The sequence below is a fragment of the Cololabis saira genome, chromosome 1 (assembly GCF_033807715.1).
Source record: "Cololabis saira isolate AMF1-May2022 chromosome 1, fColSai1.1, whole genome shotgun sequence".
Taxonomy (NCBI): Eukaryota; Metazoa; Chordata; class Actinopteri; order Beloniformes; family Belonidae; genus Cololabis; species Cololabis saira.
The window spans coordinates 8,907,971-8,921,133 of NC_084587.1; the positions used below are offsets into that span (position 1 = coordinate 8,907,971).

A 13,163-nucleotide genomic window follows, 5' to 3' on the forward strand; every position below is an offset into this window, starting at 1 on the left:
ACTTCTCTCTAACTGAAAAGCGAGATCGCAGCTGGTTCGGTCGGGTTTCAGGAACCAGAGCGGTTTCACACCTGAAGCCAAACTTTCGGTAGCGGTTTCAGTCGCCGCTCGGGCTGCAGGCCCGCTGAAGCGCGGAGGACCCGGTAAAAGAGCCCCCTTCACTTCAGGGGAACTTTATCAAGAGAAGTGACGCTACAGCGGCGGCGTGAAGCTCCGACCTGAACAGAACCGGCGTGATTAGTACTCATGTTTATATGAACCTTTTAAAATGATTAAAACTCTCATCAGTCGTGAGTTCTGCTGCTCTGGAAGCTCAGTGTTGATTTCATTCAGGATTTTAATCACATTTTAAAACAATAATGGCTCAAATTAAGTTATTACATGTAAAAAATGGTGCAGTTTATTTTTAATTCACTTCAATTCCATTCAGTTATTTATACAGTGTCTATTACAACAGAAGTTGTCTCTAGGATCCAGAGCATGACCCCTGAGTAATTACCCCAGCTGCAGCAAACATCTGTAGACAAACACATAAAACCAGTTTTACTCTTGCCGTGTTTCCGTCCAGGACCCTGAACTTGTTCTAAACGCCTCAGAGCGACATTTTAGATCTGCTGAGGAGCTTTGACCAAGTCCAGGGGCGGAGACATCGCAGGGAACCCGGCGCCGGCGCCGGACGGACGGAGGCCCGAGTCCAGGTCGGCCCGGCCGCTCCGGGACGTGAAGATGCTCCTCGATTCCTCCCAAGTCCTCGGCTCTTCATCCCAGACCTCCGTGCCGAGTAAAGCCTGACGAATCCGCCCCCCCTTCCCCTCCGGGCCCGTGAAGCTGCCGGGTCTCTCTTCTCCTGCAACTGAGCAAGAGAAGAGAGCGGAAGAATGTTTTTAAACGTGGACTGAAAGAGGAACTGCCCCGCGAACGTTTACCCGGCCACTTCCTCAAAGTTAAAACAGGAAACCTTGTTGACTGATCTGCCTGACGGACTGCAGCGGGGGGGTTGGGGGTGTGTGGACCTGATGGCTACAACTGCTTTAAAGCTTCCACAGGTACGTCTGGCAGAGGAACCGCACACCTCTGTTTCAGGAAGTAAACACTGACCCGTTCTGCAAACCGGCTCGGCAGGAGAGTGTTCAGTTGTTGCTCAGGTGCAGGTTTCATGCCCGGCTCCGTCTGCCACCCCCCTTCAGGCCCGGAGCCTGTTCGGTCGCTTGCCTTGTACACTTAATGCATGGTGGTCAGTCCAGACCAGATAAAACGGACGGAAACGTCTTGTACTACACCCCTTTATAATAAGATGACCTGTGACTATTTGACTAACACCCCCCCTCCCCCATCTGTCCATTGGCAGCAGGTGGTTTTGGGGGAGGAGTAAAACACTCAAATTCCCTTCAACCCCTCGTTCCAAAGGCCAGGTGACTTTTAAAACTGGTGTTACAGTTTTACAATAGTCTCTTCTTAGATGTCCAAACTTGGTTTTATGTGAAACTGAGGAGAGATAAACAAGGAAACTGGGTCATAATCAGAGGTGTCAAGTAACGAAGTACAAATACTTTGTTACCTTACTTAAGTAGAAATGTATCTATACTTCACTGGAGTAATTATTCTTCAGACGACTTTTTACTTTTACTACTTACATTTTCACGCAATTATCTGTACTTTTTACTCCTTACATTTTAAAAACAGCCTCGTTACTCTATTTCATTTCGGCCTTTAAAAAAACTATCCAGTTAAATTGCTCCATCCGGATAGAGTGAATTAGGTTGTGGTTGTTTCAGATGTTCTTGTCCAGTTTTGTTCTTACATCCGTTCCCTCAGATTCCTGCAACTAAACTTGGATGTACATTCCAATAAAGGTTAGGATAAATGATAACATGCCTCTGAAGTTTGACTTTTTGCACCATTACAATACTTATAGACAACTAGTCATCATATCTCCTGCTCTCTGAAACACATGTCAATGCTCAATAGTACACATATATGCTTCTTTAATATCTTTGCATTATACATTCATTCATTCATTTTCAATGGCTTTTGTCCTTAATGGCTTATTTTCCCCCTTACATTACTTTTATACTTTAAGTAGTTTTGAAACCAGTACTTTTATACTTGAGTAAAAAACTTGAGTTGATACTTCAACTTCTACAGGAGTATTTTTAAACTCTAGTATCTATACTTCTACCTGAGTAATGAATGTGAATACTGAAGACACCTCTGGTCATAATCACCTGATCTGGGTCTGTGATGTCATAAAACCCTACAAATCTGCACCGGTCACTGAATGACAGCTTTTTATTTATATTTTTTTGAAAATCTAAGTAGGCCCAGACTAAAATGACCGGATGTTTTGTGTCAGATCTTTTAATTTGGTGGACACCTCAGGTGATGTGAGAGCAGAAAGTAAGAGGTTCAGTCATCGCAGAGGGACTCTGGGTAGGACTGTCCAGCCTGGGGGAGGTCTGCAGGTAAGCCTACGCTGGGGAGTCCTCAGAACATGCTGGTGTCCTAGAAGGACTGGAGGAGGTCTGGGCCTGTCTGTTTACGCTGCTGCCCCCGGGACCCGATAGATCAGGGTTGTCCAAGGTCGGTCCTCGAGGGCCGGTGTCCTGCAGGTTTCAGATGTTTCCCTGCTTTAATGCACCCTGACAGACTTGGCTGTGCCATTATGCAAACCTTAAAGTCAAGCTGATGACAATTAATGATGATTAGAATCAGGTAGAAACAGGGAAACATCTAAAACATGTACTTTGGACACCCCTGCGATAGATGGATGGGCACTTCTGGCACTTAGATGACTTCTCAAGCACACAAAAATGGATATTTGTCTCCCTTTTAAAGGGGAAATATTGGGAAAGAATTGACCTTTTTCTGTAATCGAGATAATTTGTGTCTGATGAGACTCCCAAACCAAGAACTCCAACATAATAACCCATCTGTGTTGAACATGTCAGTCGGTGTCGGCTGGTCAGGTTTTACACCGAAAAGCTGAAGGACAGACAGAGAGAAAAAAAGTAGGAGGAAGAGTTGAGTTGCTGACTCCGCCCTAATAAAACCAGCAGTTTAGGCAGCGGTTCCAATTTTCCTTCCTGAAGCACTTGTGGAAGTGCAGTTCCTTGTAAGACCACCAGGGGTCGGCCCTGAGTCAATTTCCTCTTGAAAACCGCTTCCTTAAAAGGAACCCTGGCTATTAAGACATGTAGGTCTTAAAAGATAAATGTTGGTATCAATTATAACAATGTGATATAAAAAACCTTGTTGATGTCTTTGTTTTTATAAAATTTGAAAATATAATTTAACTCGTAGGTCGCCATTGTTGTTTACATTCTGGGTAGTGACGTCAGACGGTGGCTCCTGCTAGCCCCCGTACACTGTTTTGACACCCAGAAACAGATGAAAACACAGCTAAACAGGTGACGGCGCACCAGAAACACAGATCAAAACACAGCTAAACATTAAGGTGACGGCGCACCTACAAAAAAGTAAAAAAAAAAAAAAAAAAAAAGTACCGCACCATACAGCATGAACTACAAAAACACCATAAAACTCAGATAGACTAACCGACCACACGTTTCAACTAGCAGATAGCCGATGCTACAATAAAAACCCCAGCCAGATCTGGCGTCATTAAATTAAATAAAGATGTTCTTGCCTATTTGACGCGAAGTCTGCGCCTCCCGTTTCGTCAAAGTCCCGGGCCAGTCCCTTCAGCCTCTGGTCTGTCATCAAACGGTGGACCCAGCACCGAGGCCGGTTTTAGGGGGGGGGAGAGGGGTGGGCTATGCCCACCCAAACGTGCATCCTCCCACCGGCGTCTCCATCCCGGCGGCGGCGAGAGAGGATGGCGGTGCGCTGCAGGCTCTAGAGCCACGGCTACGGCGTAGCCTACGCCGTTGACGGCGTAGGCTAATGCACTGGTAAGATGCGCACGACATTGATCATTTTTGCAGATCTCCCTTGCATCACAGAACTTTGATCCAGTTTGCCTGAACCGAGACGTCTTATGTGCTCCCTCGTCAGCCTCCACGGCCGGGAGAGTGCTGCTCATCTATGTTTTAGATACCTGTCCCAGTTAAACTAACGCGTATCTTCCCAGAGCCACCGGACTACGTCATCGCCCCCAGAATGCATTGCACAGGTAAAACATGGCGCCTCCCGCAGGTCAAAATATGTGATAAACATTGTAGATTTTTAAAGCAATTAGATTATTGTATGTGTTTCTAACAACATATTTAAGTATAAGAGAACAATTGTGGCTAATTAGGCACTACAAGTATTAATAACCAGGGTTCCTTTTAAAATGTTTAAAACTTTAGAACAGAAACACTCTAACAGCACGGTGCAACTAAACCGTTTAGGTGTCCAGATCTGTGTCGACTGTACGGGGACATTTTTATGGTCCTATTACGGTGAAACTGTGTAGCTGAGTCTTTGGTGCAAAACGGGGGAACTTTCACCACTTTACTTACTTGGTATGTGGTATGCTGTGACGGGTTCCGGGTCGGCCTCCGAGGGGTTGGTGGTGAAGGTCACGGCCACGAGCCGGATCGGTGGCTCGCGGCACCTACGGTTGGTGACAGCTTCTGCCGAGATGGCGTCACGGCCTGTGGGGGCACGTCAGAGAGGTTCTCCGTACACCGTCTGTGGTTCTAGTGTGACATCTGGTGTGCACACGATAGTGTGCACGATAGTGTTCGTGCATACCAGCTGAGAGCTTTAATTTGGTTCGTGCAGGAAAAGTCCAGAGTAGTAAAGACTTAACGCCACAACTTTGTGCATGCATCACCCCAAGAGTTCAGTTTGACTGCAGCAGTTGAGAAGTCACCATTTCAGAGAATGTGCACGTGCCACACCAAAACCACAACTAATAATGTCTTGTTCATTATTCTGTTTGTCAAACTTCCTAATGCAGGTTTATGTCTCTCAGAAATTCACAGTGAAAACATTTTTTAAGCTCATTGAAGGATGCAGGTTGGAAAAAAATAAATTAAAAACATGTTGCCACTCTGTCTGATTCTGGGGACCCTGACTTGTGCAACAACTGTCCCCGGGCGAGGCCCCGAAATCCGCGTTGCATCCGTTACGCAAACAGGTAGAAGTCAATATGCAGAAGGGACAATGCTTCAGAAGGGTTACCTTTTATAAAGGGGGAAAAGTTGAAAAGAGAAGACAGATAGAGGGAGAGAGAGACGGGGAAATAAAAGATTGCAGGGGTTGTAATTGCTCTTGTTCGCCACCAGATGGCAGAAGAGATCCTTAAACAGCTCGCTGTGCGTTGACAAGTTTCTCTGCAGAGATGCCGTTATGACATCGAGTTTTGCCCTTTTTAATCATGTTTTTTTAAAGCTTTCTCAATAAATATGAGTAACAGATTAAGGCCATGTTGTTGACCATGATGATCAGGCGGCTGAAATAACCGAAGCTCGTGTTTGTTTTCATCTGCTTCCTGTCGACGGTCGGATGATTTTATCTCGGCACCAGATACTTACCGGTTCTGTTTCCTGGACCCACATTTTATTTAACTTTCCTCATATGATATTTTTGGGGAGTTTTATAGAGATTGTGAAAGCTCTCTAACATGAAATGTTTGACTGTAGTTTATCTGCATCGAAATAAATAAATACAATTAACTCCAGTAACAATGTCACACTTTTATTTTTGTGTGTGCTCTTTACTTACACATCTTTATTTTCCATCAAGATTCCATGTACACCACATTAGTGAATAAATGACTACATTGAAAAAAAAAAAAGAAAATTATATAAATGCAATGTTTTATATATGTACAGTATATATGAAGGAGTTTTATTTCAAAACAAAGTGCATTTAAAGCTTGATAGTTAATTTAAATTCTTGCTCAACAGAAAATTACAATTGTAAACATTATGTGCTACATGAGAATTACTAGGAAAAAAACCCGGTACATTACATATGCATGTTTTGCACAGCACTACATCGACTGTCTGCGCTCTCCCTGCTACGAGACCACATTTTGGCACCAGTCTTAATATTTTGATCTAATATGAGTTTGAAATTTGAAAAGCTACAAATCGCTGTACACACCAACAACGTTTCACCAGAGAAGCAGCAAGAACGAAACATGAAGTTTAACAACAGATTTAAAGGACGCTCGGAGCTTCGTTCAGAGTTCCCTCCTCTCCTTTCGGTTATGTCTTTGCAGGATCTCGGTCGGGCGTTTCTTCACTTCACGCCAGCAGTAACGGAAGTCCGAGCTTATTTCCGTCTTTTTTTCCCCCCCTTACCAGCAGTTGCACTGAATTCCTTTCGTTTTGACATCCACCTCTGTGAAACAAGACAACCTTTCCACCCCCCTTCCCCGTCTGCTGTTACGACAGAAGGCAGCTGTTGGTCTTGTTCATCGGCGGCCGGAAGTCGGTGTCTTTGGGGAAGGTCTCCCTCCGCCGGCGCAGCGCCGGGCTGAGCCGGCTGGGCAGGTTCACCTGCTGCAGCAGCTCCTTGAACACCTCCACCACGTTGGCGTTGTCCTTCGCCGAAGCCTCCAGGAAGCTGTTGTTCCAGTCCATCTCCACGGTGGCCAGCACGTCCTCGGTGGCCACCTGCCGCTCCTCCCCCCGGTCCACCTTGTTCCCCACCACCACGATCGGCGTGCACTTGTCCTCCTTGATCTCCAGGATCTCGTCCCGGAGGCTCTTGACGGCCTCCAGCGACTCGGGGTCGTCCACGGCGTACACCAGGGCGAAGGCGTCGCTGTTTTGGATGGAGAGCTTGCGCATGGCGGGGAAGGAGTAGCTGCCGCTGGTGTCCAGGATCTCCACGGTGATTTTGACCCCGCCGATGTCGTACTCTTTGCTGTGCAGCTCCTCCACCGTGCGCCTGTGTTTGGGCTCGAAGGTGTCCTGCAGGAAGCGTCGGATCAGCGCCGTCTTCCCGACCCCCGCCGCCCCCAGAAACACCACTCTCACCTGAGTCTTCTCCTTCACCTCCAACGACATGTCTGGGTCTTTCTGGCCAAACCTTGTTAAAACAATACAATAAAATGTCTAAAAGGCTGTTAAAGCAACTGTCAGTATCACCAGTCACTGTCTAAGTTATTGTCCATTAAAAAAAAGAAGCTTCTTTCTTATTCTTTGCACTTTGCAGATGTCCAAGCTGGTGCTGGCTCCCTGTTCAGCTGCTCACAGACCTTTATAAGTGCCCGTCGTGTCACGCTCTGCCTTTTATGCATGTTTTTGTGAGGGAGCATCCATGCCTTGCAGCCGTTGTAGCCAATCAGAGGAGAACAGCCTGTTGCAGTTGGACGTCTCAGTAGCCAATGACGGCAGAGCATGCAAATCAGTGTGTAGATCCATTTCATAAGCGTTGGGAGGCGGCTTGAGAGTAAAAAGTATTTATAGTATTGTTTAAGCCCCAATCATGAATTAAGAGATGCACTGTATATTTGAGGAAACGCATCACTCTTATGTTTCATGTCTGACACTGTGAGGACACGATGATGAGGATGTTGTGGATCAGAACAGCTGTATTGCAAAACTGCTCTTAATTATCTCGGATCCTTTCCTGAGGAAACGACTCCATGCATCACAGATTCTGGTTCCCCGTCTACAGGGCCGGTCCTCGGGTTTTGTTGGCCCTAAACAAAATTTCAAAAACACTCCGAGCTGAAACACCAGTTACAGCTGGATGAGCAGATGCATATTATAGTGATGGACACATGCATCATCAATATATCTCTTATTTTATTTGGAAGTCTTTATATATATTATAATTTCTGTTATTATTATTCTCATTTGAATCAACTTTCATACAGAACGAGTTTTGTTTTGCATGAATTTAACTCTTTATTGCCTGAAATAACACAAAAAACTAATACATGTTTTTTGACATATTCACTTTATTTTGAAATCAACATAACTTTTTTTGTATTTAAAGTTTATAAGTAAATATTTTTCTAATCATTACTAATAGATTGGCTTAGTTTACAAAGTCATATTAACGGTTGAAACAAGACGTTTACACGTTTTCTTCCATGTCGGTAAACGTGAGAAAACTTCTTGCTTCTGGTCCCTTAGACCAGTGGTTCCCAACCTTTTTTCCTTGGAGCCCCCCCTACTTGTGTCTAAGACCAGCCAGGCCCCCCGACCCGTACGTACTATCACCAAAATAGTCTTTAATTGAAAAAAATATCATTAATTATGTTTTTTTTATATATTTCTCTTTGGTTTACTCTGAATACATATGACTTTGTTTTTCTCCAATGTCAACAATGTATAAAATACGCACAAAAGGACATAAAAGGACATAAAAATATTTCTGAAAAATGTCTCTTAATATGAGACCAACATTTTTTAACATTTTTCCTTTAACAACCTGTCGGAGTAGATTAAATGTTGAGTAATGATATAATAATAAGGAATGAAATCATTTCATGTGTTTGTCACCAGTGTATAAAAAACACAAAAGAAATTCAAGACATTCATAAATTATTCCTAACAATGTCTTATGAATGACTCATTCGCAAATATAATTTTTACAACTGCATAATTTCAAAGCAGACAAAGTTTCACGCCCCCCCAGAGATCTCTGCCGCCCCCCCTGGGGTCTGGACCCCAGGGGGGCCCGGACCCCAGGTTGGGAGACACTGCCTTAGACTACGTGAAAAATGTCAGAATAATGAATAATTATTGGAGATTATATTCCTAAATGTTTTTCCTTCAGAGCCAGACAAGTTGCCTTTGGTGTCTTTTTTTTAAAGGAACAGATTGATTACTTGAATGGCAAATAAAAATGTTATAGTTATATTTTGGGGGTAATTTTATATGAATGGAAGTGATGGTTTTCAATCAACATGATATTGTCTCATATTGATCACTCGCTGCTGAATTGAATCAAATCTAAATCCTGACCTGATTCTGTGACATTGAATCATTATCCATTTAATTCAAGAAATATCATGATCAAACTTGTCATAATACTTGGTATAATTGATTTTAACTTGACTAAAATGTTTGAGAAATCCTGAGGCTTATTTATTTATTTTTTTTTTTACATCTTTCTAGACTTTACTCCTGAGTTCTGACCTTCTTGTCTGCTACTACAGGACTGAGGTCGCTGCTTTACGATGACCACTCCAGTTCCTTCATTTTGGAACTTTACAAGTGACCAACCACACTTGTGAAGGTCAATGATCGTCTTCTTGATGTCTTGGGGCAGTTGGGACCCTTGTGTTTGAGGGTTTCCTTCCAATTAACTCTTAAGATGTCAGCCGGGAGCAGAGAAAATTTAAGAAATTTGGGGCCTAAGGCAAAGGCAGGCCTCCTCTTTTCAGCACCGCTGGGGTAGCTTCTTATCATCTTAGTGTTGTGTTGTGTTTTCTCTTCTCGATTACTCTCTTCTTCCTATCTCACCACTTCGCGCCCTTTCTTTTTCGTTTTGCCACCATTTTCTTGGATTTGTTCTGCACATGCTCAGTAAGATCCACTGATCCAATGTAGTGGACCCTGAAGGGGGGGGCCCGACACACACATAATATGATACACATTCTGCTGGCATTTTTGCGAGAGGATTTTAATCATAACTAATACTTGAAAACTGTATTAACCATGAGTGTAAGAGGATTTTACGGGGCCCTAGGCAACCGCCTAGTTTTGCCTAATGGTAAGCCCCCCCCCCCCCCCCCTCGATGAGAACAACACATCTGGGTACTTGCACAATGTGCCCGCCCCTCTTTGGGTGAAAGCATCTTTTTTTTCCCTTCAATACAGTAAATCATTATGCACTTCGAGAAAAGTTGAAATGTTGAGAAAAAAGTCGAAATGTTGAGAAGAAAAGTCAAAATTTCGTGAATAAAGTCGAAATGTTGAGATTAATGTTGAAGTATAATTTTGAGAAAAAAGTCGAAATGTTGAGAAAAAAGTCAAAATTTCCTGAATAAAGTTGAAATGTGGAGAAAAAAAGGCGAAATTTCGACTTTATTCACGAAATTACGACTTTTTTCTCGAAATTGTATTTCAACATTAATCTCGACATTTTGACTTTTTTCTCAAAGTGCACAATAAAAAAAAATCTTCCACTCCCAAATTTTTTTTCTCTTGCATGGCCCTAATACTCTTCCGTAGGAAGACAGTATTAAGTTGATTTGCATCTCTTTAGCTGCACCTGTTAACAACAAATCAAGGCAAGTTTCAGCTGCAGTCATTCATTTTGTTAACTTGAGCTTGGTTGGACATACAGAACAGACCAAAAGTTTGGAAGCACTTCCCCGTTTGTTTGAATGAGAAGGTGTGTCCAAACTTTTGGTCTTTACTGTAGTTGAACAGTTTTTTTCTTTTGGAGTTTCTCGTTCCACTTTTTTTCCCAGGAAAAACTAAAAGATCACAATACTGAGCTAAAACAAAGTGATTGGCTTTCCGTGGTTAAGCAGCCTCTTATTTGTTCACAAGTACATTTAAAGTGTTCACACTCAGGCAATGGCAGCGTGGATCAGGCAGAGACGGTTGGATAACTGTCAACTGCCCTCAGTGGCTCATTAGATGCGATGCGCTGGGGGTATCCGTCTGCGACAGGATCCCGCCCGCCGCCAGGTTGTCAGTTGTCGGGTGTAGAAGAGTCTGACTTGTGATCCACCTAAATTTCCCCGGAGAGCGGCGACGCATCGCACACTGAGATCCTCCTGCCGACTTCGGTTGTGCAGCAGAGTGGAACCGCGACGGGCCTCAGGGAATAACGTCAACCCGCTCCCGTCAGCTCACACCTTTGGAGGGGGGGGGCAGAGCAGAGCAAAGCACTGTGGGAATATAAACCATGTGCCACACAGAATGAGGGACAATAATGGATTCATAAACGATGGCAGACAGTTTTAGTTTGACTGGCTTTAAACACCGGTGAAGAAACACACCTTTACGCTCAGTAGCATAGAAATGCTAAGTAGGAATTACACTTAAAAACATGAATTCCCTCTACCTAAATAGAATAAACAAACAAAATACTTAAAGCACCCAGATGGTTTCTGTCGTCTTTGGATGCCGGATGTTTCGTTGTGTTTTTGTGTCCCTTATCTTTCAACTCTGGCATTTTCGATTTACAGTGACGTTGTCCTGCAGAGATGATAATGACCAGATGCTGTTGCCCTTTGGGCTAAAATAAGACTTTTATCGTAGCAGAGTATAATGACTACATGGATCTTGCTTTGTTTTATTTTTTGGCTCAAATGATCCTTACTTATAACATGTATTTATTTCAGGTCAAAGCTTTTTGCAGAAATTATTATTTATCAAGCTATGTCTCAGTTTTGTTGATTATTGGTACCTCCTTTCGCATGTTGTTGTTTTTTTTATGTTAGCAGGGAAAGAATTCTCTTCCCAGGTCTGAGTTTCACATAGAGAGGTCTGACTGTTGTTCGTTTACGTATCATTAATCAGAACTGATTTCCTGGAAGTCCTGGCAGAGTACATTGATGGAACGTGGCCTGTGTTTTGACCCGCTGTTTGTCTGCATCTACGCTCCACCGCCATCCTGTCACAATGATGACAAGATGATGGTGCTGAAATCTGACAGATGCCAAATATAAATCTTGCCCTAAACTGATGGATGACCTTCAAAGCCCAGTAAATGATCGTCCCTCATATCTGTTCTTGCAAGAAGAAGAGGGTTGTTGATGTTCTGGTGTAGGTATGAAGGGCAGATTTGTTTTATGAAATAATGAACAACACCTGAAACCCATTCTTCCTAATTGTCTTAGTGGTACTTGAAATGCTGAAAAGAAAAGACGGACAGAATCAGCAGCTTATCTAGTTAGCTCTAGCATGGTAGTTACCTAAACAGTAAACAGTTTAGTGAATTGTTGGAATTAAGTCACGTCTTAAGCACATCAATGCCTAGCAGAGGAAGTGCCTTGTCCAATGGACAAGGAGCGCATGCTGTTAGACATTCCTTCAAGGTTAGACATGCTAACGGCTTCCTAAGCTGAAGTGTTGATCTAATGTGTAGCTACAGGTCTTCTGACGAGTGGGCTCTCTGCACACTGCTATTTTGGGAAGACCGTAATCTAATATTAGTTACGGTCCGTAACTAATATTAGGTTATTTTCACTCAAATCAAGCCTGGCGATGCGTCCTCATGTCAAATGTCCCGACCAAAACATTCACCTGAAACAGGTGCTGCGATGAAGACTAGCAGAGCTCAGTCCCACGGTCACTCAGTCCTCCTGACTGGCTTAGGTTGGGTTGCACGGCAATGTTGGTCACGGTGGCCGTTCCCTGTCACCCCAAGGTCACCCCAAGGTTGCCCTATGGTCACTCTTTAGCCCGGGAGACCGAGCCTCGGGTAGCCAAGTGTGGTGGAGTGTGATTGTCAAATGGGAATCCTGAAATGTCAAGTCAAGTCAAGTCAACTTTATTTATAAAGCACTTTAAAAACACCAACATGGTCCAAAGTGCTGGACAGGCGAATGGAAAACAAAGACAAAACACCGTAAAACACAAGACATTTATAAAACAATCATGATAAGTTAAGTCAATAAAATAGGATAGAATAGAAGATAAAAGAATACAATAAAGAATAAAAGGATAGAATAAACCCAACTGTCTTGCTAGGTGTTAAAAGCCAAGGAGAAAAGGGTGTAAAAGCTCAGAGAGGTACCGGGGCAAGACCATTCAAGGATTTAAAAGCAAATAAAAGAATTTAAAAATGAATCCTAGACTGTATGGGCAGCCAGTGGAGGGAAGCTAAAATGGGGGAAATGTGCTCATATTTACGTGTGCCAGTTAAAAGGCGTGCTGCAGCATTCTGAACCATCTGGAGATGGAGGAAGCACTAACCCCAACATAAAGGGCATTGCAATAGTCCAGGCGAGTGGTGACAAAGGCATGGATAACTATTTTGAGCTGTTGTTTTGAAAGAATTGGCTTTATTTTAGCCAGCTGGCGCAAATGATAAAAACTTGATTTGACAACCGCCCTGATCTGGCTGTCAAGCTTTAGAGCTGCATCCACTTTTACCCCTAGGTTTGTGATGGTTGGTTTTACATGCTGGGCCAAGGAGCCCAGATCTGGAAGGGGTGTTCCAGCGGCGCCACCAAAAACCATCACTTTTTTTTTGTTAAAATTAAAACTAGGCCTTTATGTCATCAAGACACTTAAAGGAGCTTGAGGCCGGATTGTGGCAAGATTTATGAAAAAAATCCGTATACA

General features: G+C 43.4%; 1 protein-coding gene across 1 annotated transcript; it reads right to left on the bottom strand.

Moving 5' to 3' along the window:
• Nucleotides 1-5,667: 5,667 nt before the first annotated feature.
• LOC133450658 (GTP-binding protein Rhes-like) lies at nucleotides 5,668-7,150 on the bottom strand. Its single transcript, XM_061729453.1, has one exon. It carries the CDS (start codon nucleotides 6,966-6,968, stop codon nucleotides 6,342-6,344), a length of 627 nt encoding a protein of 208 aa, XP_061585437.1. The 5' UTR covers nucleotides 6,969-7,150; the 3' UTR covers nucleotides 5,668-6,341.
• Nucleotides 7,151-13,163: the final 6,013 nt, after the last annotated feature.

What these genes read in the sequence shown, in the direction of transcription:
- LOC133450658 (XM_061729453.1), bottom strand. Translation starts at nt 6,968, where the DNA reads ATGTCGTTGGAGGTGAAGGAGAAGACTCAGGTGAGAGTGGTGTTTCTG.